The sequence below is a fragment of the Pieris brassicae genome, chromosome 6, assembly GCF_905147105.1.
Source record: "Pieris brassicae chromosome 6, ilPieBrab1.1, whole genome shotgun sequence".
Taxonomy (NCBI): domain Eukaryota; kingdom Metazoa; phylum Arthropoda; class Insecta; order Lepidoptera; family Pieridae; genus Pieris; species Pieris brassicae.
The window spans coordinates 1,622,797-1,649,092 of NC_059670.1; the positions used below are offsets into that span (position 1 = coordinate 1,622,797).

General features: G+C 32.0%; 1 protein-coding gene across 2 annotated transcripts; it reads right to left on the bottom strand.

The window, feature by feature from the left end:
- Positions 1–4,531: 4,531 nt before the first annotated feature.
- LOC123711011 (muscarinic acetylcholine receptor gar-2) lies at positions 4,532–26,296 on the bottom strand. Of its 2 annotated transcripts, XM_045663390.1 has the most exons (7): positions 26,202–26,296; positions 16,314–16,435; positions 15,657–15,792; positions 12,910–13,051; positions 8,380–8,563; positions 5,680–6,716; positions 4,532–5,283 (listed from the first exon to the last, which is right to left on the bottom strand). In XM_045663390.1, exons 3-7 carry the CDS (start codon positions 15,737–15,739, stop codon positions 4,642–4,644), a joined length of 2,088 nt encoding a protein of 695 aa, XP_045519346.1. In that variant the 5' UTR covers positions 15,740–15,792; positions 16,314–16,435; positions 26,202–26,296; the 3' UTR covers positions 4,532–4,641. The 2 variants fall into 2 exon arrangements, with proteins under 2 accessions (XP_045519346.1, XP_045519345.1); XM_045663389.1 differs by having other exon boundaries at positions 4,532–6,716.

Sequence of the window (26,296 nt, forward strand, 5' to 3'; positions counted from 1 at the left end):
TTGATTGCGAGCTCTGGTCACCCTTCTAATAAGTAGAAGAGGTTTTAATTTCCTTTCATATGACTATATTAATATTTTAAGTATAATAATATTCCTTAATCAAATGGATTTCTTAAGATAATTATTTATTATTCGCAGGGATTCGCTGATTACGCCCTACATGGCTGTTTGTGCAAGAGTTATAGGATCTAACACATTACTTATGTCACTTTCTCATCGAACCCTCTCCTAAGTAAATACAATCGGTGATACGTAAGGTATTAAACGAGTTAGATTTGAATGCTAAAAGCATTCTAAAATGGATTCGATAGATTTGAGTAAAATCAAACAAGGTTGATGTTCCAACATCTACAGTGTGTAAGCAAATTAAACGCTACTTGACAATAGAGACACCCATCATGGCATTGTCTCGCTTGACAGGGAGTGGTATGGTACATTTTACAAGCGTTTATTAGTGTATAAATATATTTCTCATAGAAGTAGACGGCAGAATGTGGAAGAAAGAAGCAGAAACTAAATTGAAATGAAAAGGGTAGCCAAGTAATGAAACGTCATCAAGTCAGCCTAGCAGCTTAGATAGTGGCTAAATGTCATTCAGGCCGCCACTGGAACGGCGCTGTTCAGCAAAGAAGTTGTTGCTTGAACCAATGCGACACATACAATATTTATACTTAAAAACCACAATGGCAAACAATATTTTGATTTCTATAATATAGTGCCATTGTCATAACTAACGGTTTTAACTTTTATAAAAACGTAAAACGTAAAAACGTAAAGTAATTTAAATTTTAAAAAACGGCCCATTTTTTCTTTTGCACCATCGGGCATTGCAATTGTTCTGCGCTCATGACAAGCCGTATCTGAAGCGAGTGGAACGAGAAATATACCGCTGTAGACCTAAAGAAGTATTCATATAGATAATATTGTTTCCACCACCCAGCCACCGTCAAATAAATGTACTCGAATAAAATTTACCGACGCCTTTGTTGTTTATTGTAATTCATTAAAACACATAACATACATACACATAACAATCAAATATACAGCATTTACAATTTTGTACCTACAAAGTACTTAAAACTTTATAAAAAGAAAATTAACACAAATTTAATAAGCTTGGTCCCTGTGACAGAGTACCTTTAACGCTGGCAGCATTTCCATGCTGTATTGCAATACTTATTCGTTGAGAGAGGAAAGCTCCAGCTCTGGGGTCACCAGTAACATAGTACTGGTAACCCTAGAGCTGGACTAGGCACCAACTTTAATCTTTAATTAGCAACCGTGCACTTGAATCCCACGTCCCAAGAGTCTCCAATGTGAAAAAAAAATCTAAGTTGCAATAAAGACTTAAATATTTATTGATTGTGAATTTTTTGTATTAAAGTTCCATGTGTTTTAAAGATAATGCCTTAAAGGCTGCGAAATCGAAGATTTATTTATTATTTATTTCGGGCGTAAAAAGGAAAACAACGATGTGTTAGCAAGGTTTATTTAATTGTAATTTGTCAAAATGATAACACGGATTTTGCGTGCGTAGCCTTGAGACGCTATTGACCTATCACAAACAAATGAAACGCTTTGTTTTGTGCCTCTATATTTTCACGCCTCTAATCGTGTTTGTTTATAACAAGCATAGAAAGTGAATACTAAATCCGTAGTTGATAAAGATAAATTGTAAAATGGTAATTATCGTACATGGCACACAAAGAGATCTATTCTTATTCGACATGTTGAAGATATTATAATAACTGTATTTCAGATTCAGTTTTTATTAATATCTAACTAATGTTTAAAGGTAATATGGGTAAATATATTAACAGTACGATCAATATAATGTATAAGTAAAACTTAACAGGTTCATATACGCTTTATCAGCTATAAATCTAAACGTGACCTGGTTCAACAATTAATAGGAGATATTCAGAATGATATATTGTGACGGCTTCTCCTATACATGATTTATGAAAACTGTGTAAAACGAAAATTCTATCGTAAAACCTCTTGTTACTTTTGAGTTTATTATACAGTCAAGACTTATAATTTTATATTTTACAAGACTTATATATTTAACTCCTTTTTTGATGGAAAAACGATGTGTGATAAGAAATCATTGACTATTGGTAATCGAAGCCAGCATTTCGGGGTTACACGCGCGTACGACATACATTTGGCCTTCTATATACTTAAAGTCGGGGGTGGTGTGCACCCCAAGTTGACTCCAAGAACTCGGTTTCTTTGTACCTGGGGATCTGTGCGATGGCGAAGGCCAAGATTATTTGCCAGGGACAGAAACACTAACCAGTCTGAACAACATTGAGTAAGACGTAGGTGGCGCTTCCTGAATTTTGTCTCCGTAACTATCGACATGTTTATATGTTTCCAGAGTGAGACCACAGTAGCGATATTGTGTATTATATTATTACTAGCGTACCCGACAAACGTTGTCCTGTCTTAACTATGAATATTGATTTTGAATTTGTATAATTAACTAAAAATGCTTTATAATATACAACATTCTTCGATAGTTTTTCTGGCGCGTATATAAATAGTTTTGTTGGTATTCCGACGTAACACGTAACTGGCGACACATAACTGGCCATGTGAAAAACATGAATTTTCAAGATTAATGCCACAAAAAATTAGCGACTGTAATTATTTTATATTTATTATATCAATATAATAACTCCGATCGAAACATTTTTCTTACATTATCATTGACGATATTTGCAGCACGCATTCTGTCAATTAAATGAAAAAAGTTTGAATTGTAAAAGCGCTATGCACTGAAAAAAAAAACATCGTAACAAAAGTTAGATTACTTAATATGGTGTTTAAGTATTCTTAAGTTTTCTAATTTTTCGCTCAATTTCATTAAGAACAAAATCTTTCATAAGAACCTTCTCCTGACAATATCAAAGACAACAAAAAAAGAAATCGTTTTAGCTGTTCACGCGTGATGCCATGACCAAGGGAAATACGAATTCATTTATATTATCGCTTACTACTGTAAAATTAGTGTAAGTATTTTCGTGAATAAATAAATATATCTCCGAATCACGGAGGTATTAGGGTCTATAGAAGGCTGGTTCGCTTGTAGGGGATGATTGAATTCCTGGTTAATGTATTCAAGTTTTTGCTTGTGTTATATTTGTTCAAGAGGCGAAAAAGAAAAGAAGCATAATTCTATTATGAATTTATTTTACTAATTACAAATAGTTTTACACACTAATATACATAGCTACATTACATATATTTTCATAAGAACAATTATTATTACTCTATAACACTCGTAGATAATTTGACTTAGACTTGAATTTTGGAATGACAGTACTTTTCGCTCATCGAAAAAGTGCTTCTATTGTTTTTTGAGCTGTCAGTTGATTTATAAACTCAAATTTTAACACATATCACTAATTTCAAAGATATTTGTGAATTTGTAGCAACGACTGCTTAAAGCTTTTTATACAATCTACAGTAATACATTGAAACTCTCCATAATGTAGGATTTTGTACTATTCATATTTTAACTATCATTATTTCACTTTAGTCTTTCATAAATGTCAAATAATACTGTTTTAACCATAGATTTTTATAAATGTTGAGCTAACTTGGATACTGTTACAACAGCCTAGAAACAAATTTAAAAAAGTTATGTATAAAACGCAATTAACACATTACTAAGTTACATTAATTTTTACATAGTACTTATAGTCTACTTTTACAACATATTTGAAATACAATAAAATAATTGACACCAAAACGCTTAAAAACTTTAGCCGGGCTCATAGCTTAAAGCTTTTGAGCGTTTATCGAAATCTGAAATCCATTGGAAATAATGTACATTTTCAAAACTTTTCTTCACGTTTAATAATACTGAGAAATACTTTAAACAGATTAAAGTTGTTTTAAATCATTTAAAATCTAAAGTAAAATTTTTGATATGTCTATGTGGTATGTTGACAGAGTATGGAAAATATACCGCCACCAGCTTGTACATAACTTTTCATACAAATCATTCCAGACGATATTGTAATTCTTCGTCAAAAGGTTGGTGAGTGTTGACCTAATAAGAAACACAATACGACCTTGTAACACCATTAGTGGTAATATTTTCTCTTTAAATAATAGTTATCCTTGTATAGAAGACGTACGTGATTTCTATAAAAAGGTCTTCGTGTAGGGGTAACAATATTCTTTTACGAAGATAATTTTTAATGTAAAACAATTTTTAATTATCATTTAATAATCATTTTATTTTTCCAAATGAAATGAATTTAAGATTCCATAAACTACTTATTGTAGAAGCTATAAGTATTAAACACTTACAATTATTTACTTAGACACATAAAGAGACTTTAATCATATTTATTTACAATTTATTGTCTTTTGCGCATAATATTTATTACCTTATTCAAAAGAATTATATTTTACATTACGCAATTATTTCCATTTGAAATATTAACAATTTTATAATTATTTTAAATTCTATACATCAAAAGCAATAGCTAGTTTGTTTAATAGTATTGTCTATATAAGAGCTGATTACGCAATTTTTCATAACATACACTAAAGTATATTTTTACTGTACAGTCATACCGTTAATTTTGTTAATTAACCAAAATTTATTAGCAATATGAATGTTTACGTTACATGAAAGTCACCCTTTAAGAGTCTCATAAAAGTTTTTTTAAACTGTTGATTGGCTAATGCATAGCAAAATGGATTAATTGGGCTGTTTGCGTAACATAAAAAATACGAAAACATATATAAATGTTGATTTATACACGGAGGTTCTGTACAAAAACCTTCAACTAAAGCTAAAATATGATATGGAGTCCAGCATACAACGAACGCGCCTAAAATGAAAGATATGGTCCTGAAAGCTTTTCTCGCTCTATTCTCTGACTTTGATTTCTGGCGGCCAATACTAGGAAATAAGCCATCGCGTTTTGAACGTCTTACTTTAAATTTTTTACCTATACTCTTTACAAATTCTTTTCTTGAATCACCCCGACATGATCCACTCACTGCAGGACTTGAAACATCACTGCTTTCAATTGCAGGGCTTAAAACAGCATTTAGTCTCAGTGGCACTGCCTTATTTTCCTTTGGCTTTGGTGTTTGTGGATCATTATTATTGGAAGACGACACTAGGGTGATGACAGGTTTAGGGCATTCTCCAGCCGTTAAACTTACCTCCGTATTAACTTTAACAGGCTGTGGAGGAGTTTGGTTTGGTTTGGGTGTAACTTGTGCTTCAGCAGTCGCTCGAATAAGAGCAGCCTGTAATAAGGAAGTATTTGTTACATTACCTGAATTCAATGTTGGAGGAGACGGTGGATCAGTAGCGGTTGGGAATGTAAGAGAAGATGGAGGGCTTTCATTCTGAGGTGTCGGCACTATAATGGAACTCTCGTCCATGTATCGCAAATCAGCACCATCTAGTCCTAATAAGAAATCATAGCCACTGCCATCACATTTAATTAGTCTAAAGACCTTAGATCTAGATGATTCTGAATGAGATGGAGGGCTTTCAGATACCGTGGGGCTACAGCGGAATTCTGATGGAGGGGGGATGATTCTTTGGGCAATCGTATTTGAAACTTCCCTTTCTAATGATGAATCTATTCCAGATGATGAAGGCGAGATGTTGCTAGCGGATGAGAGTGGCAAACTTACTGCAGGATGTCCATTGTGTGACTGTATAGATTCAGTCTCTAGAATACTCTTCTCTGATATTTGCGATAGTGATGACTTTGGTTTGTCTAGGTCGTGCTTGATAATTTGCGTTGATTTTAATTCGGGTTTCATAAGCATGCCGCCATTCAAGCGCATGTTACCTAGCAACTGTATAGTGCCTGTCTGCATCACAAGATTAACGACTGAAGGCCGCTTTTTTACATTTTGCGTAGTACTTTCATCGTCAGAATCAAACGCTGGACTACTAGATCTTTCTGCTTCAGCTTGTTCATCTTTTTTATCTCCGTCAGATTCAGCCGTTGTTGAAGTTCCTGTCACAGTCGCACTACTTTTGTGCGCTGATGATTTTTGACTAGAATTTGAATCAGAAGAACCACCCAAGTTTGTCAAAGGTGCTGTCAAAGAACCTTTTGAGGTCGATTCTTTACGTATAGATTCAGACACTTTTATTTGATCTTCGCTAGAGACCGTAGCTTTTGAAATCGTAGCCATGCCAGCAGCTCTTCCAGCCATACCAGTCATAACTCCTGCGCTTAAAGCTACCATTGATTGCATTTTTCTTTGTTTCGCTTCACTTTTCTTTTGCATATCGTAAGCAGTCTTAAAAATTCCTGCATATAAAACGATTAAAACTATAAGCGTTGTCCAATAATATGCAATAATTAAAGCTGTATTGAATACTGGGTCTTTTAGAAATTGTACGGCACATTCTCCTTCCTGTAAGTCTCGAAATCCAACGAAATGTTCCCAGCCAAAAATAGTTGTAAAGAATAGCAATGCCGGTATAATCCAAGTAACAGTGACCATCCATATAACACGATTCTTTGTTCTCCACGCTCGGTACCTTGCAGCTATTTTTACGCTGCAGAATCTATCGACTGTTATTAATAGTACCGTGTATTGTGATACAAGGCATACAGTGTAATCTACGGATAGCCAAAGGTCACATAACAATGGCCCTAAATGCCAGTATCCTTTCAAAACGTAGTCTGTGTAGAATGGCAGAGACAATGTACCTGGTAACAAAGAAAACCAATTTAAAATTAATTTATTGGCGAGAAATGTAAATATTCATTCACTTCAATGAATAGCACTATTTGTTTTCGTTTCGCAGTAATTAAAGTTGCGCATTACTGACTGTATCATAGTACTGTTCATATAAAATAATAAAAATGGTCTGATAAAATGTAGAAACAAAAGAATTTGCATTTAAAAACATAAAATGATTTGTTTTTCTCTATGCTAATTAAAAGCGGCGGGCGATTGGAATGCTAGTTGAGCATCAAGTATAGGATAATTTTTACTCTGATATTGGTAGTAAAATGCATTTTTGTGAAATAGGTTATAATTTAGCTTGTCGCATTGCATTTAACATAAATACTGAACGATCTTGGTAAAATCAAACACACTTTGCTACAAAAATAAAGACATTCTACTTTCGAAAGAAAGTATATGACGAAATATACTGAGATAGTGCAAACTCAATTATTTATAGTTCATTATAATTCACGTATACGTGGGCAACACAAAATGTTCAGAACGGCCCAGTTAGAAATATTGCTAATGAAAACTTTTTTGAATTTACATTTTAGAATTTTTACGCTTTGGTAACTTTTGTCATTTGTTTTTTTGTGAATTGGTGGCAAATCTAGAACGCTTGTTACACATGAAAATTTTCGGTCAATGATTTATTATGACTTTCGTTGTGGTTTGTGTGGTGTGTCGAGATAATGAGTCATCCGCCATACAGTCCTGCCTTGGCGCCCCGTAACTTTCATTTATATCCAAGATAGTAATTTAACTAAAGATAAAATTCGAGGTATTTGCTTTTCGAGCCCGGAAGATTTGGTGAAAATGCGAAAAAACGAAAATGCCGAAAAAGCGGGTCTCTTCTTTTTCGGCATTTTCGTTTTTGTTTTCGTAAGGAAGAATGGCTCCACTGCTTTTCTCAGTGGTTCCATCGAATGCAACAATGTGTAGAGAGGAACGGAGATTACCTCGAAAAACAATAAAAGTATTGGCAACTTTCTACATTAAGCCGTTTTACGTTTTCTAAACATTTTCAGTGTTACCTATGTATATTATGATAATCGCTTCAATTTAGTGAACATTAGATTATTGCATTTGATGTATACCTACTGTTTGTGCAATAAAAAATATATGCAAAGTAAAATAGTTATTTTGTGAAGGTTGTCAATGTCAAATGAAGAAGTGTAGCGATTACGCTTAGAAATTACATTACAATTAATATGTATATACCATTTCAGACAGTCATTCAAATTACATTTTAAAAACACTCAGTCATTACCCACATTCGTCAATTATATTATTTTAATGTTTTCGTATAAACTAGATAAAATAAGTAAATCCGAAAGCTTTTATTACAATAAGGTTAAAGAGTACTGTCAAATCAATAGCCTTAACTTAATTTAAAAAATACATATAATATTTTTTAATTATATGAAATCAACTATTCAAAAATATTCGAATTCATTTATTCATATAGGTACTCAATGTACACTTATGAACGTCAAAAAAGTATATGAAATGCTTGTAACTTTACATTTACTGCCAGTTCTCAAAGGGCGGACGACGACGGAGAAAGGGCGTAGACCGGAAGAGAGGAACTGTCAATAAACTATATAAAATGTTAATGAATCTTTTGAAAATTTTACGTACCTATCAATAGATCTGTTGCAGCGAGTGAAGCGATGAAATAGTTGCTAGGCTGACGTATTGTTCTGTCCACGAGGAAGGCCAGGAGAACCAGAACATTTCCACTGACAGTCAACAGAATCACCAGAACAAGGCAGGTTGCAATGATCGCTGCCAGCCAAAGCGGGAATGGTGGGAGCACGGGTTGCTGGAAGAGAACTAAAGTTATCATACCCTTTAACATTTTTTTAAATATTTTACCGCCTTATTCTACGTTTGTAGAAAAAAGTACTAACAATAGAAAAAGGTATTCAATACATTTAAAGTTTTGTTATAACGCATATTTTTCTAGTTAAATAAAGTTTATTTAAGTATCACAAAAAAAAATTCTCCATAATTAAAGAAATTGTCATTTTTTTCAAATGTTGACAATGCTAAGTGTGTCGGTTTTTGGTGACGGTGTCCGCGCGCATCATAAAAGTTACTCTCATCATTTTTCCCTAACGCGCCAAAAGAAGTATAAGTAAAAGTATAGAAGTATAAGTATAACTGCTTTATATATATAAAGAAATATATAAGTATAATATATTTCTCGGACAAAGGCGTCAAAATTATAGAAAATGTTCGAATCGACGAACGACTATTGTCCTCTCGCCAACGACACATTTTGTTAGTAATATACAATTAAAGTAAACTTTATCAATGAATACTAAATGTATATTTATTTACATAACTCGTTCTGAGTGCTTTACAACAGCAGTTGTGGCGAGACTGCCACGAAGCCTGACGCAATTACAGTTTCTCCTTGAAAACGGTTTGTATATTAGTTTACATCCAACTACTCCGCTTGTGTGTCCTGCATACTCCACCACGATGTATGCAAATAATTATTACGCCCTGGCTATAAAACTATTTAATCACCTTCCTAGAAGTTATAGATCACTGCCGTGTAATTATTTCAAGGGGAATGTGATAAAATTTTAAAGGTAAGGCCTTTGTTGCATAAGCGAGTATTTTGACCATAGGTTTGACTCCAATTGTAAATAATTTAACTTTGATATTATTTTATGTTCTTATTAAAAGCGTTGTAAGAATAGATGTGACATTTGCATGCCTATTTATATATGATATTTGTAGTAGTTAGTTGCCTGGAAATCGTTATATTTCTGTCAATTCACATCCTTCACAAATTTATTGTGTACAAACAAAAACACGGCCGATGAACCTAATTTAATAATATCAATTATATAACCCAAAATAACAAATTGAAATTTTTTGTCTGAAAAGTTTGCATTGTATTTCATAAAACAAATTATTCTTTAATCTGCAAAAACCGCATAAAACCAAGGTTGATATTGAGATCACTGCATCTGGAAATACTTGAGGACAGTTGGTTGAATTTTATATATATTTCATAAAATGAAGCGTTATAAAAGCACGCTTTCAGGTATTCACTAAACCTCCGGTATTGCACAAATACAACGTCTATTTCCGACAGCTGTGCTGTTTTGAAATGGGTTTTAAAGTTTTTATTTCCAACCTTTACAATTCCGATAGGTTCCATCGTTGTATTCTATTTCTAGGATCTGCTCGCTATTGTTTTTTTTATGAGGGTTATTTAAACAGAAACAGTGGCGCTTTAACTTTTGGTCTCAGATTTCTGTATTTGTTTCAAGGTATTTTTTTTGTAATAGTCAGCTTATAGCTTGACTAATGCCGTCGATTTTGGCTTTAATGATCGTCATTTTTTCCAACGTTTTCCTTCCCTGTAAGATCGGGTGTTAAATAGGCATATAAACGTAACATATGAATCCACGAATTCAGGGATGAGAGCTGCACGCTTAAGTCTAGGTCAACACTGCTCAACTTTTGCTACATTTGGCCATACATTTTATTTCATATTATGATAAATATTTTTAATGCGTTTTATTAATTGATTTATTATTATTATTTTATTGGCCTGAACCTGAGGTTCATGTTTGAATCTTAGTTAATTTAAATAATTATTTTATATATGCGAGGCAAGGCTTTAGTTTCTTTGTACTAGACAAAGAAACTGAAGTCAACGTCAGCGAAGGATCAGCTACTTCTCAAAAAAAAAATAACCAAGACACCCTCGTTTTTATTTGTCAGAAGGTAGATGGTACGTACTGACTGTATTTAAAAGCCATTTTTATAATAAAAGGGGTTTAAACTTATACGATTGTTCATAGACTTAGACCTACATCGATTGATCCAAAATGACGTTGCAGGCTTTGGCCCTGACATCGCTGCTCATCGATTACCTGTCAGCGCTCTCTGTATACATTGAACAAATACTAAGAAAATATTTCTCGGTCTAGATATTACTTCGCCGAGTCATTATGAGACAAATGTTATCAAAGTTACAGATGACGACAACAACAGATTTGACTGATTTTTTTGATGTTTTGTCAGTTTAGTCATTCAAGTAAACCATCAGCCTAGCCTACAATTAAAGAGCCTGCGCCAACCTTACACAATGAATAAAACTAAAAAATGTTATGAAATAGAAAAGTAGTTTGGTCGTATAAAATAATAAAAAAACGCTATTTAAAATTACTAACTTCAGTCCGTGATATTGTTTAGAATTTGATTTAAATAGAAAATCTTTACAATAAATATTAGTTTCCATACTTACCTAAATAACGTCACTAAATTCATATCTCGTATTCAAATGTCACATCCACAAGACTTAAAAAGTTTACACTTACTACGGTCTAACCAATTACAACAACTTAAATAGATTCTACCTTCATTTAGTTTAATAAACATCTAATGACAAACTTCTTAACCAATTTCTTAATAACACTGGAAGGCACTAGCCTTTAAGATATAGGCTAGGCCTAGTTTACCCGCTAGTACTCATGCAAGTATATTATGTAAGGTATAGTATATAAGGTTAACCAAAATGAATATTGTATCTCGACGTTTCGTTGCCTATTGTATGTTTATATCCTATAGAATATAAGTACAAAGTTTCAAAAAAACAAAAAAAGCAAAGGTTAGTTTCAAAAAGCCACGAAGGCAATATTATTATGAAATGACATTCCATAATATACGTCTACGTCCTGAATTGCGGTTTTTGGGCTCAAATCCAACCCTTATCCATTTAAGACCCTCGTTTCAGCTCTAAATTGTCCCAACTGGACCGTTTGTTACAACCTAATTTCAAATCACATGATTATTCTCAATTTAGATTTCACTGTTCACAAGATCTTTTTATAGAAGAGAGATAAGTATTGGAAGTGCCTATATAACTTATATGTAAGATTAAGTACAATATAGGAATTAGTAACAATATGAATTTTAAAAAAAATGATGTTTACAGATTTTATGTACAGCTTCGATAAATAAGTGTTATTATAAACTTGTAAGATTCATTAAATTATTTCAAGTAACAAAATTAATTAAATCTTTTTATTATTACTATGTAGGTTAAGAAAATTCTATATACTGTCTATTTGATTGTTATGTTTAGTTACATGAAATAAATAATGATAAAAGAAAAAAAAATACTTCTAAAGAAACTTATAACATTCCTGTTGAGGCTGGTAATAAGCGTTGGAGATATTAATGCATAAATGTTTGCGTAGGCACTATGCCTTAACGCTTACAGGTCGAAACGAAGTATCACGAGATCAGATCTTTTGGGTCAAAGGCATTCCCTTTGCTAACGATATTTTCCTTTAACGTTCCAGTGTTAATTGCGTACAAGAAAATGTATTGGTGCACAGCCGTGATTCGAACGTACGACGATTGAAGCTTGTTTAAGCTACTAGAGCGACACTGCTCATCATTTGAAAATATAACATTAAACCGATATCGTTATGACTATAACTCTTAAAATGCAATTAGATAAGCGTTTAATGATTCCCGTAATAAAGCGTGGATTTGATGGGGATTACGAAGTGCTTTCACGGTACATCGCTTTTATGGGCCGTTACAGTTTCTTAGGGCCGCTATGACCCGAATATCATTTAACATTACACCAATGTTTAGTATAAAAGGGTTTTTTATAAGTCTCGATTCGAGTCTCAATTGTGATAAACAATCAAACAATACAATTCTCTCTCTATTTAAGAAACGAAATTTTAATATATTTCATTTTGAAGTTACTTGAATATTTTTCAAAGTATTTTCAATTTATATTGCAATAAAATTGTTTATTTATTATCACAATAACAAAGTGTAAGATATGTGAACCCTTTTATTAAAAAATACCTGTGGCAGGGTTCCCCGCTAAAAGGCTCAGGGCTTCCACAAACTTAATAGTTATTCCATCCCAAAATGTTTTTTTTATTCAATAACACAATTTAGTTTTTTTAACAGCATACAAACATTGCAATATGCAACGTGTTATACGACGTTTTTTAAAAGACTCTTATTTTTAGTTCCAAATTATTTAATTAAGATGTTGAACATCGCCCCCAAAAAATCAGCATGTGGCTATTGTTTTTTAATGTTTCTAGGATTGACATTTTGAACGTTCTCCTTCGACGAATAGCATAATACTAAAAGCTTTACGTTACTTACCAATTGATCGCTTGTGATCGCATCTTCAATTGTGTTATTGAAATATAGAATATCTGTATAGTTGGTGATATTAGAAGCTCCTTGGCAGTCAGGATAGCTAGATGTGGTGATACAGGCACGCTGTTTCAGCTTCTGTAGTTTCCTGAGTAACCAGTTGTATTAAAGAACAAAAAATTCAGTGAAAACCACAATTTATTCCCACCGGGAAAAATTATAATTAATTTCAAAACAACTCCGTTTATTTTTAATTTATTGTAAATATCCAGGTGAGGCAGCGAGAGTACTATACTGATTCTTAAAGAAGGTTTAGGAGAGAAATTCATCATGCTATATTTTAATGTACTTATCGTTGAAGAAGTTAAAAGACAGAGTCTTTGATAAAATACACCAAATCAACGTGGCGGTAGCTAGATTAAACATAGTTTGTTTGTTGGTAAATTAAAATCTTCACGAAACAAAGTCGTTGATCTATAACAAAACTAAGATTAGAAGGCGATGGTCGCCTTGTTTATTATCTCCGTCAATTTTTTAAAAAAACACTTCATAATTACACTTCCCAAACTCAAAATTACCCCAAACAAAACCCTTCCACATCCGAAATATAAAAAGGTATGAAGTTTTTACTATATTAGAATTAGTATATCTCAATAATATTAATTTATGAACCAGTTTTAATTACAATATTGAATACTATATGTTCTAAATTTTATGTGTATGGTATTTCGACACTTCGATAGATTTTTTTTTAATACAAAGTAACTTTTTTAGATTCGCTTATTCCTTAGAAAACACTTTTTAAACTCATACTTTGAAACTTTCAATACGAATTTTCATACAAACTGAATGAACGAAATGTAATTACCGCTAAGGTCACGTGGAAACGTAAACCGACGGATTTATTCGATTTCATGATATGAATAAGCGATGCATCTCAAACTCAAAATAACTTTATTCATATAGGTAAACAAGTACAGTTATGAACGTCAAAAAAAAAAGCTAAATTAATTGTAAATTTACGTGAAGGGCGTAGAACGGGCAAGAAGAGCTGGCAAGAAACTTTTCACCACTCTTTTAGCGTTTAGCTAAGTTTTGAGTCATCCAAATCTTTTGAACTGGACCAAATCATTCCCAAGGATTAGGATCATTTAAATATTCATCAAATTTATTAAAAGCCAATTTCGCTAGAGAGTTTGTTGTTACAATTTCCATATAAGGAGTGGTTTATATTCTGGAGCCTGGTTGTTTTAAAATCGTTAATATTTCTTTGTACATACCACAAGGCTTCAAGGATTTATTATATATCAGTTGTAGGTTGTCAATAGGCTCGCAATGGTAGACTCACATCTGATATTTTTTTAATATAATGACATCTGACGTCACAAATAAGTATGTTGGCATCAGCCGTTTAATTTCGACATTAAAGTCATTTTTTTTAAAGCTTCTGCTTGGTTTGATCGCTCAATCGAATCAAGAGCCGCATCAACCAGTGCCTACATTTATTGCATCCCGAATTTTTGATAAACATTCGTGACATTTCGTGAACCCGTTCCGCGACTGACTCCGAATCGACTACAGAGTGTGACTGCAGTCATAGGAACAAGAGTTACCGTTTGGTTATATTTATTTAAAATTATTAATAATGACTATGGAGTCACTATTATTATTGACCATTGAATTGTCGTTAAATTATAAAAATAGCAACATTGACAAATTAAATAACGTTAACGCTTTTTAACTAATTTGAATTAGATATTATTAAATTACAATGACAATGGCAGTTGACACTAACGCCATTGCTACAATACTTTAATAATAATGTGTGAAATTACTATTTCTTTAGACCATCAAATTGTTTGTTGTTTTGTAGATATAGTAATAATATTGATAAATCGAATAAAACACAAGTATTAACGGTTATAAACTGATAAGACTTTGTCGTAGTTAAGACGCAACGACCAACTTCACGAGCTCTATGTGATGTACAATACAAGACAAGTATAATATCACAATTTTTTTTTATATCGGTGTATATTTTTTACATATATTAAGTAGTTATCAAATCACAGTATCTCTGAAAGTTATTAAAGCCTTTTTGTCCGATTTAAACAGCCTCCTGCACAAACAAATATGCATTTTAGGATGAGTATTGCATGTAAAATTGTCTGTCAGCGAGGAGGAAATTACTTCATCAAAAATGCATCGCACTCGGTACCTAGTACTCATAGATGGCATGTACTTTACGTGAGAGTGTTAGCTTTCTGAAGGTACGAAATAGGATGAGACTCTTTTCAAACAAAACCTTTTTGGAAATGCTATAGAGTTGATGATGAGCCTGTCTGCCTTTTGTGAGCTATTTATTAATGAAGGTTTATTCATTTCATCTGATGAGGCCTTAATTATTTCGATGTTTTTATGTAATAGGAGGCAAACGGGAAGGTAAACCTGATGTTAAGTGATACCGCCCATGGACACTCAAATTGCTTGAAGGCTCGCAAGTTGCCGATCATATTGAATGGTTATTTATAGGTGGTAATTATATTCTATAAAGTACTTCAGACTATTAATAAACTTGTAATAAATAATACATTAACTGTTTTATAGTGAAAAATATTTTTCAGCACCAAAAATAGTAGTAGTAGTAGGTACGTAAAACCCAACGATTCATTCGTCCATTCCGAGATTGGATAATACGAATATTTCTATATTCGAGCCAATTCATATTCCCTGAAAATAATAAGTATATTTACCATTGAGTTATAAAATTCGTTCCGATCATATATATAGGTGTAGATCTGTTGAAATCGAGGTTTGGTTCCGTCGCATTCATCATCTCAAGGCTGGTATTATTGTCTTGGTTGAGGTGCCACGCAGTTGCTACTGCATCTATAGAAATATACGTTTTAACGTTAAAAACGTACCGAGGATAGGTACGTTTTTACTTTGTATAGAAAAATTATGTAAAAACCTGCCTAGCTTTTTCTTATCAAGCCACAGGTAAACAGTTATACTGGACCTTTATTTGATGTTGATGCGAAGTAATATTTGTTTTCAGTTGGCGGAAAAAGAAAACCACTTTACAAACATACGAAGAAATTTATCTCTTTCATATACTTGTCTATATAAAAAAGAAGATAATTTATATACAGTATGTATGTGTTGTTTAAACCTGTCACGATCTCTTGGTCCAGCGGCGGTACCTATTTTATTGAAAATATTTTTAAAGCTAGCAGGATTATTATGTCACACGTTGGGTCGGTTGGCCATACATCCTCACGATATTTTCCTTCACCGTACAGGCGAGTGTTAAATGCGCACATACAAAAATTGATTTAAACGACAAACGTCACGTAGTAGCCTAGCCTGTAGTCAAAATTCCGTAATTTCCAACGCTAAAATTCACTTACCGTGTTAGATAAGGCTGTCGTCACACGTCATTCTAGTTAAAACAGGATAAGCATTCATATTCGCGTCCGGCACCCGCTATCTGTTCACTCTCCAATCTCCACGTATTTCGGCCTAATTTCATCTGAAATAGTTTCACGTGTTATTTTTAGATCAATATTTGCTGAGGTTAAAACATTTGAAAGTACTATATATATTTTAAAATAAACTAGGGTGATAAAATCTAATTAATGATTTTGTCACTTGAATATAGCCGACACAAATTATTTAATAACAATTTCGAGTTTAGTATGTCATGAATAACTCATCTCGTCCAGTTTAATAAAACACTCAAGCCTTGCTCTCAATAACAAGCAAAGAAATCTTCCAATTTTTATTTATTTTCAATCAAGTACAAATCTTATTTAATTGATGAATTCATTTTTATGCGACGGTCTATAATATCACGGTCATAATAATCGATTCTTTTTACCGAGTCCTTAAACAAGATATTTATTCAATAATTATTAGGTAAACTATTGATATGAACATTTATCGTAGAATGAACTGTGCAAAGTCTGTTAAAGAAGTTTTTTTAAACGTGTACTAGCTTAACAACAGAATTGTCATAATTCACAAATGTCTAGATTGATGAGCCAGATTTAAAAGCTATTTACAATATAGTGTGTGTAAGTACACTGTGAGGATGCTTGTCACGATTATTTAGACGAGGGCAACGTCTCAACAGATCAACAGAATGTATAAATGAGCTCCGGATTCGAAAAACGTGACTCTATACAGACAAGGGAGGCAGGAAATAATATCTACAATAAATACGTCTTACAAATAACTAGCTAGCATTTCTTACCTAGCTATGTTAATTTTAAATTTTAAATTTAAGTTAAATTTAAAGTAAGTTATGTTGTACACATGTATTTAATGTAATACTGACAAGATTTGTACAATAATATCATAATATTTACAATATTATTGTAATATATAAATGTAGTGATAAATATATTCGCAATGTCTGTTAATTTTATTAACTTTTTAGTTTTTGTACAAACTGTATATTATTTTTCTGGAACTAAACTTCCTTTTTAAAAAATATTTATCCTGATCCCATAAAAAATCGTGTATCACGTTGTGTGCTGGGTCATTATCTTGAAAGTTGCGATGAGATGATAAAAGATCAACCCCGGAAGTAGCTAGAAATCACTAGGAGCTAGGTCCGTGGTAGTTTTTAGCCATTTTTCATCCTAAGTTATGAATGAACAATGATCACAAATCAGCGAAGATCTTCGAAACAAACCCAAATAGTCTTGAGCAATTTTATCTGATTCTGCGCTTCAGAAAGCATTCTGGCCACCCACTGATTTTTTATACTCAAATGGTTGTGTCTAAATTATGGAAACTATCTTCATTGCAAACAAAGACGATGATACGGCAAAACTATATTTTTAACTTTTTTAATAATTTGTTCAGTCATTACCGATGTAGGGCGTCCGTGCGGGGGTCGTCGTTAATGGAAGGAAGCACAATACAGCGCAACCGTAGAATGTGGAGCATTGATTTCGTAGTTAATTCTTCATATATATTATAATACCGCGCAAACTTCAATTTTGTAAATTTTTAAGAACACGCTCCGACGCGAGGTATACGAAAGACTTCCATTTTTTAAAACAAAAGAGAATTAATTGCTTTTTTGAGTGAAACTTCTTTAGGCGCATGAGGGTAATTTTTTTACGGTTGAAACACAATAATCACAATCAACATCACGAAGATGTGCAGCGTTATTATCGAAGAAAAGGGGGAGAGCGATTGAGACCGATTGAAAGAGAGAGTGAGAAAGAGAAAACGTAGCATGAAGCAAATAGCCATGGAGCAAGAGTAGGGAGCAATCAACTTAGAAAGTTCGAAAGAGAGAGTAAGGGAGATCGAGAAAAAAATACATGTTATTGATTATTAATTGATGTATTAATTTAGTAGTTACATTTTAGAACGTTAGATGGAAATTCTGTCGCATAACGTATTGTGCAGTAAGCGCAGATTTTTTATTTATTTATATTATTATTAGCACGTATACAATTTGTAAACAGTGTGAATACGTGAATAGATAGGTATTCAAATACATGGACTGATTATATACTGGTACATGATCATCTATTGGGGCCATATTGCTTAGTAATAATTAATTTACAAAGTTTCACTTTTGACATGTGTACGTTGTACGCACGCTCTTTTTTGTATTAAATCCGATTTTTGTCTCTGAAAGTTTTTTTTTCTTTAATTGGGACTAAAACCATTACGAGCCAGTGTAGACCCATATATAGAAATAAAAGTGTATTGGTGTAAAGCTGTGATACAAACAGACGAATGGTTGAACACGCTCCAGATACTTGACAACACACCTCGTAAAACATAAACAATATTCCCGAACTTGCCTCGGCTTTAAAATATAAAAAGTAAAATTAAATTCAATTATACATTTTATCAGCAATAAATAAAGCTCAAATTCGTTTGTATCAGATATTTTCAGTTCAGTGATTTGAGTAAGTGAACTGGAATTAAGCTGAGGCTACTACTGTCTTCTATTATTGATGATTTGGAAAAAGGAAATTACGAGGAAATTTGTTGAGTTCGGTGTTTAGGTAAAATATTGCGTAAAGGTAACGCCTATAACGTTAGCTACCTCATTTTTACCTCTCATGACACGTATCAATTGAACACGCAAGTAGAATCAACCTTCTGTTCTAGATACACATCTAGATACTCTTTGGTTTCAAGATAAGACAGTTTCTCCACTATGGTTTTTTCACCCTGGGAGCATACTTGAACATATAGAAAGATGTATTAGTTGAATGTAGTTTTAAGTTCTGTATTGTATTTTTTATGATTCGATTATTTACGTCTGGGTTAAGACATTTACATATTATTATTTTTTCCGGTTTATCTAATCTATTTATTAATTGAATACTATTAAATCAAAGGCACGGCCGTTTTAAGCGCCTAAAGGTATATTGATTGTGTCGCTAGGTTATATGGGAAACCTTTATCCATTTTTGGAGGCAACGCTCCGATGCCTGCCTAAGAGGCGTAACAAAGGGTACCGGATGGGCTTATGTGTTATATTATCTGCAGCTACTTGAATGACTTCCGTTTATAGACTTTCTGAGAATATGAGAGATTCAGGAGACAATTTAGTTTGTTAGCTATCTACGCTTTCAACTGAGTTTATTCAGTTATAGCGTATTCTACTACAGCGATAAATTATTCTCAAATATTAATATTTTTTCCATTCGAATCAATTATTCAGAGATGAAGGTTTAAAACTTTTCTCATTTTATATATAGTTTTTTCCTTCTCTTGCAAAAAAAAAATGTTGAGCAACACCATGCTCATGGATAAATTTAGGCGGTAACTCCTGGTATTGGAAGCCTCTTCCCGACCTGGACAGTCGTACAGCTAACTACTACTCCTCTTTCGGAAGATTAAATTTTTATAGATGACAATGCTGGCCTGGTGACATGGAAGCATATAAGTAAGAATTTGGAATCCTTCCTTTAGATTGGCCAGCTCGAAGTCCTGACCTCAATCCAATTTAGAATATTTGGGATGTTATAAAAAGAATAATTCCAGAAGAACGAACTAGAAGAATAAGTCCGTTTTCCTCAAAACGTTATTCAAAATATCGTGGAACCATGTTCAAGCTGTCAAGAAAAGGGCAAACTTATTATTAGGTTTATTTTACATTTGTAACTTAATCTTAAGTAAAAAAATATTAAACCTTTTTGTCTTTATTGCCGTTCACTTGTTTTGTTTGGCCCTATACATCGGTTTCAAATAATTCATCAAATACTTATTTAAAAATTGCCAGATTTCACTTCATGTGTATTCATTTCCACTATTATAAGTAAACAGATTACGTCAGACAATTATGATTAATTGAATAAACTGAAATGTATATTAGAACATAATTACCTTAGGTGCCCGTGTTTTTAAAAAAAAATTGTATGCCGTTTAAGCCAAATTTAGTGGCTGAATGTTGTAAAGACACGGGGAAACCTTTCCGTGTTGTAAGATTTTGTATTTTGTTTGCAGTCATCTAATTTGAAGACTTATTTACTTTAGATTTATGTTTACCTTAAAAGCGCATTATTGATATATAAAATATATATTCAGGTCATGTGAATATTTCCATCACATACTTGAGAACTACTTTTAATATGGAAATGCCTGTTGAAGCTTGCGAATTCTGCAAGTTTCATACTTGTTACGGAATTTGATTTCACCCTACAAACTTTTTTGTGTTAGGCGCCTTCGTTGTATTTTATTTAATAAGCATATAACACACCTTTATAATTTTAAGTTTTTTACTTAAACACGTAACGATTCTCTCGTGTAATAATATTAATTTCCATTAAGCGACATCTCTTTCAATTAAAAGGAAAATTACCAAAATTATCATATATTTTAGAAAATATATCTTGTAACATATACTGTGGATATAGCATTTCATGATGTGGTGGACTTCAATAATTAAATAAATAATCTTTAAACCTTCAACATTAAGATGACACATTTAGCCTTCTAAGCCATGAAACCATGAAATGATGCTTTAAATCAGTGTACTTTGGACTAATTTCTATAGGCGACATGTGCTGGTAAAGGTAAGTGTAGACATATATATATTTTAAATTATAGTTAAAGGATTTTGTATTTTTTAATATACAAGTAGAGCCATGTAATAGTTTGTCAAATATTGTAACTAAGCTTTTTTATATTTCAAAACTATTGGATCCAATTGTATCTTAGCAAATAAACAATTTTCTTAATTTTTATAACTTGGAGATTAAAACAGTGGCGATGAGTTTCTTGCCAGCTCTTCTCGTCCGTTCTACCCTGGCTTTAAAAACTGGCAGTAAATGTGTTTATTGACGTTCATAAGTGTACATTGTGTTACCTAAATAAATAAATGATTTGAATTTAATATTACTGTTGAAATACTCAGTTATAAATTGTGAAAATATATTTGTAGACTGGAATCTTGATAGCTATATAACCATAGTTAACTGGACTCATTAAAATTGATTATAAATGTGTAAATAATAATGTATTTGTAATGTAATATGTACTTAGAATAGTCCTGTTTCCGTATAAGTATCTTATTGTCTGGAGTTGATTTTAATAATATAACGGATCAAACGTTGGCTAAGAAAAATAAAAATCGTTCAGCCCTAGTATTTTTTGTGACGTGAAGACAGTTCAAATAAAGAAGTCAGTATTTTTTCAATTTTAAAACTTGACTGCGATTCCAATATTGATTCCACTCGTGTTTGGTCGTTTCGAGTAAATTGCACAAAGCGCTGAGTGCATCAACTCAGGAAAGTTAGCACACAAATGACGCGGCTTTATTGGCATTGCTTTTATCAAAAACGAAAAAGCAACTGTAGTCTTTGTTTTATGATTTGAGAACTGGCAGTAAGTGTAAAATTTAATATATATTTCTTTTTAATTGAAGTTCATAAGTATACATTGTTACCTATATGAATAAATGATTTTTGACATTGACTTTGACTTTATGAAGTGTGATATTATTCTACATTTCATTACATTATAGTCAATAGGCCAAGGTGTTTCTTAATCAATTCCGAACCAATTCGATTTAGGAACGAGCGTACCAAAGCACAACTTGCGAGCCTTTCAACTACAACAAGTTTAAGTTAAATTTCTGACCCTATCCTAATGCCAATTTTCAGCATGAAAAATGTCGCAAAATTTATATTTTATCTATCTTATTATTAATCTATTAAGGAAAGCAAATTAATATATTTAAACTAAGTTTACTAATTCATTTATCCGAAGTCAATGCTATTAAGCGTCTGCTACTACTGACGAGTAAAGAAAATTAGTTTTTTATATATAAAAAAATGAGAATAAAAATGATGTTACAATACCATTATTTTGTTTAATATGTCTATCTCCAAGGAAATACACATATTTACATCTGATTATGAACTATACATTTTATGTATGATGCAAGTAGGATGCGTATGTAGAAATAAAAATCATTGTTCGAAGTTATTTATGCAAAGAAATGTCATATAAATGTGACATGTAATATGAAATGACTAATAAATAATTCCATTGTTAGAAGCAAAAGTGTACAAAGCCTTTAATACTCAATTTACGTTGATCCAGGTTAAGGGACAAATTTCACCATCATTTGATATATGACTACGGTTTCCGGTGCTATAATCAAGGATAAGCCCCTCGTGATGATCAATCTATCAAGCCTTTTTAGTCTAAATCCATATAACATTGAAGGTGGAAAATATAACTAGCTATATATCACGGCTATTGCCGTACTAAGATAATAAGTTAACTACTCCTTTGAAGAGTTAAAAACCTAATCCATCAACCAAATATATATATATATATATTGCTAAAATCGATTTGTTTATAGTCTATCCTTGATAAAGACAGCCAGGCAGATGCGGAGAAGGACTTGGTTGCATATATTTAATAAAGTTGTACATCAAGCGAATCAATAGGATTTAAAATATGATATGATGTATTTAAAAAGAGAAATTTATATTATATAAATATATATTATATTCAATTTAAAAAAATGAGTTTCGTTGCCCCGTTGTTGCTAGAAACGAAGCTTCATACGGGTTTTAACCCTAATGCCTGACCGATAGAAATAACGTCCACTACCTCCAGACTACATAAGATGTAAGTTTAGAACTTAGTTACTAAGGCGTTTTCTTATATACAATCATAGTAGTATATTATGTTTAATGGGTATATGAATAGCTTCTTATTTACGCCACTAAGCTGCAGAAAATAAGAAAGTTATATGGAAATTGCAATCCAAACTGTCTACATAATCTGGATTATCCTACTGTATCTGAAATGATGTAATACATACTATAACAAGAATATTGTATGGCAATAAATGTATTTTCGCGTAAATGTAATTGCAATAATTATAATTTCGTTACAGATTTAAACTCAAATACAGGTTCAAATATTTAACGAACTGTTTTACCAAATGTGGTACGAAATGATTTGTATGTGAATTAAAATTAACTTCTTAAATACAATTACTAATAATAATGAAATGCTACATTGGATCGCATAACATTTAAGACGCGTGTTTGCGTTCGATTTTCCAGCTTAATAATATTACTGACACAGATAGCTGATTCCCCTTGCGATCGAAAAGGAAAAATGTCAATACCTTAAAAATAAATACCCAAATAGTGCTTGAAATGTGAGCAGGCATGACGTTGAGTGGAATATCTGCCAACATTATAGTGTTATACCTGTGTTATAAATTAATGTAATTTATTTTCATAAAAATTGCAACTCCAAAACAGATTGACCGTTTTTTTTACTTGTAGAGGTATGAGAATAATTTCATATCACAAGATTATTAGGATGCCCTTTTTCAGAAACGTAATCACTTTCCACCGTAAGCTTTCCTATTTCCACTTGAACAGAGTCATAACCAATAGCCGCTAATAGATGTATAATCAAAGGAACGTAAAATTTAAAAACTTCTAATTTCAAAAACTTTTTTCCAATGCTGATTTTAATTGCACTCCAACTTGGTGTTGAAAGTTTTCAGCGTCCATTCGTGTGCTTTTTTAAATTAAGGTAGTGAAGCCTTTTCTGAAGTTTTTAAACAAAACTAAGTATTTGAATACAAACTGGAAATTTTTATTCATATTATGGTATAAAAATTACAGTAAAAGTACAAATGTAACATCAAATCAGTAGTAAAAGCGAAAAAATATATGAATGTCCCTTCATCCCATAAAATAAATAAATTAATGGCGCTACAACCTTTTTACGTCTGTGCCTCAGATATCTATACCTGTTACATGATAATTTGTTATTCAAATAGGCAAGTGATCAGCCATCGGTGCCTGACGCACTCCGTCGATATTTTGGGACTAAGGCAAGCCGGTTCCCTCACGATGCGCACATAGAAAGAAAATCCATTTATGCAAAGCCGGGGATCGATCCTACGACCTCAGGGATGAGAGTCGCACTAAAGCCACTGGGCCAACACAGTTTTATTACATCACATACATGTTCAAATATATATTTTTTTTTAACTTTTGTGGCGATACTACACGTATAAGTACAAAAAAACTTTAATAAGAGACCATACCGGATAACTCGAAGTCTTCGCATAGCATATTAGCAAACAAATATAAAGATACAGCCAGTGTTAAGTGTAATTTAACTAGGAGTTAATACGTATATAATTTATTAGTTATAGATTTTTAGCGTATAAACTCGTGGAAGTGCGCTTAACCACTTGGCTATTCACTCGCTTACTGTGCGATAGCTCTACAGTAACACTAAATGTGTTAGATTAGCTCTAACACTTTAATATTTGTGCAATCTTTGACTTTTATAAGCCCCTACGTCTGACAGTTTTATACTTTTTAAGGAACGAGTTGCAAGGATTTAATTTACAAAACCAACAGTAGTGTACGTACTCACACGTTTCAAAGTATGTACTCTTAATTGGACCTTGCGAAAACAAAATTATTTTCTAATTCTGTAATATCCTTTATTACAGCTTAATTTTACTCCTTGACCTTAATAAAAGTCTTAAAAATTGGCTTCTTTAAAGTACGTACTACGACTGATATTATTTTCTGATAAAAAACCCCACAAAGAGTTTATAACGGGAGACAAAGAAACTGGACAATTTTAATTAAAGTATAACTTGATGTAAGACTAACTTTTGAGAACATTATAACAGCTTTTGAGAAATTTTGAAGGGTTTTATATAACCTTATTTAATTTTCAAATGATCACATATATTTTTGGGAAATATTGTTACAGGTAATTCGTAATACATTGTATATCCTATTCGAAAATTATATATTAATTATAAGTAACCCATATTATGGATACTGCCAATCCATCGAGAATTCTTCCACAAGTAGCAAAATGGTTTATAGTTTTACATTTATCAAGGTGTGATTTTTTGGCTAAGTGAGAAAAAACGCCTATGAACGTCTACAACTGGAAACTGAAACTTTGTAATTTTATAACAAAATATTTGCATTCATTTGTATTATTCGTTAAAATATTCTTGATGAGAGCTAAATATAATAAACGTCAAGTCAATCAAAATGGGGGTCAATCAAATAGGTTGGGAGTATATTAATACTTTACTGAGGCAAATTTTCATATACAGAGAAAATATGTCTTTTAGAAAAAAATACTGGTAATTCTTTTTCCTAGAGAATCCATTGTATTCTTAGGTTTTGCATTAACTAAGTGTGTGGCGTAGTAGTAAATGATTAGTATATAGGTCTAATTAAATAACGGCAAGTAAATTCGATTGGCCCACACAATTAGAAACTCATAACACGAACCCTATTAATTAATCACTTCACTACTTAGTTGTGAATTTTCAAATAAACATGTAATCCGGATTCCGGATCACTGACTCCATACATTGTCATACAGTTTAATATAGTTAAATTTCAAAATTCTATTTAATGTAATATAAAACTCACGTGTTGTCAATTAATTTGACATAATAAAGTTTTGATATGAATTTAACATTAATTCAATAGTACATTTAAAATGTAGATATACTACAGTTCATTTCAAGCGTAAATAAAAAACCAAAAAACCATACTGTTTGAGAGACAAAAAATTAAATTAAAATTTGAATGAATCCTGTATTTTGCTGATTTATGTTTGACTTATAAATTGCAATCCGTCACTTTATACTCATACACTTACATATTTCCATGTATCATATTTATAACTTTTTATTTGATGAAGATGAAGTGACTTGAAGTTAAAAATTAAATAAGTATAGACCAAAAGTTCTGAAGATCTAAAATTATAAGATAAAAGGCACATACCTCCATTTATAACCAATTTACACACATGTTCGTATCACTTTTAATTATCCATAGAAAAATTTGAAAATTCAAATCAATAATATATTCAAATCAAA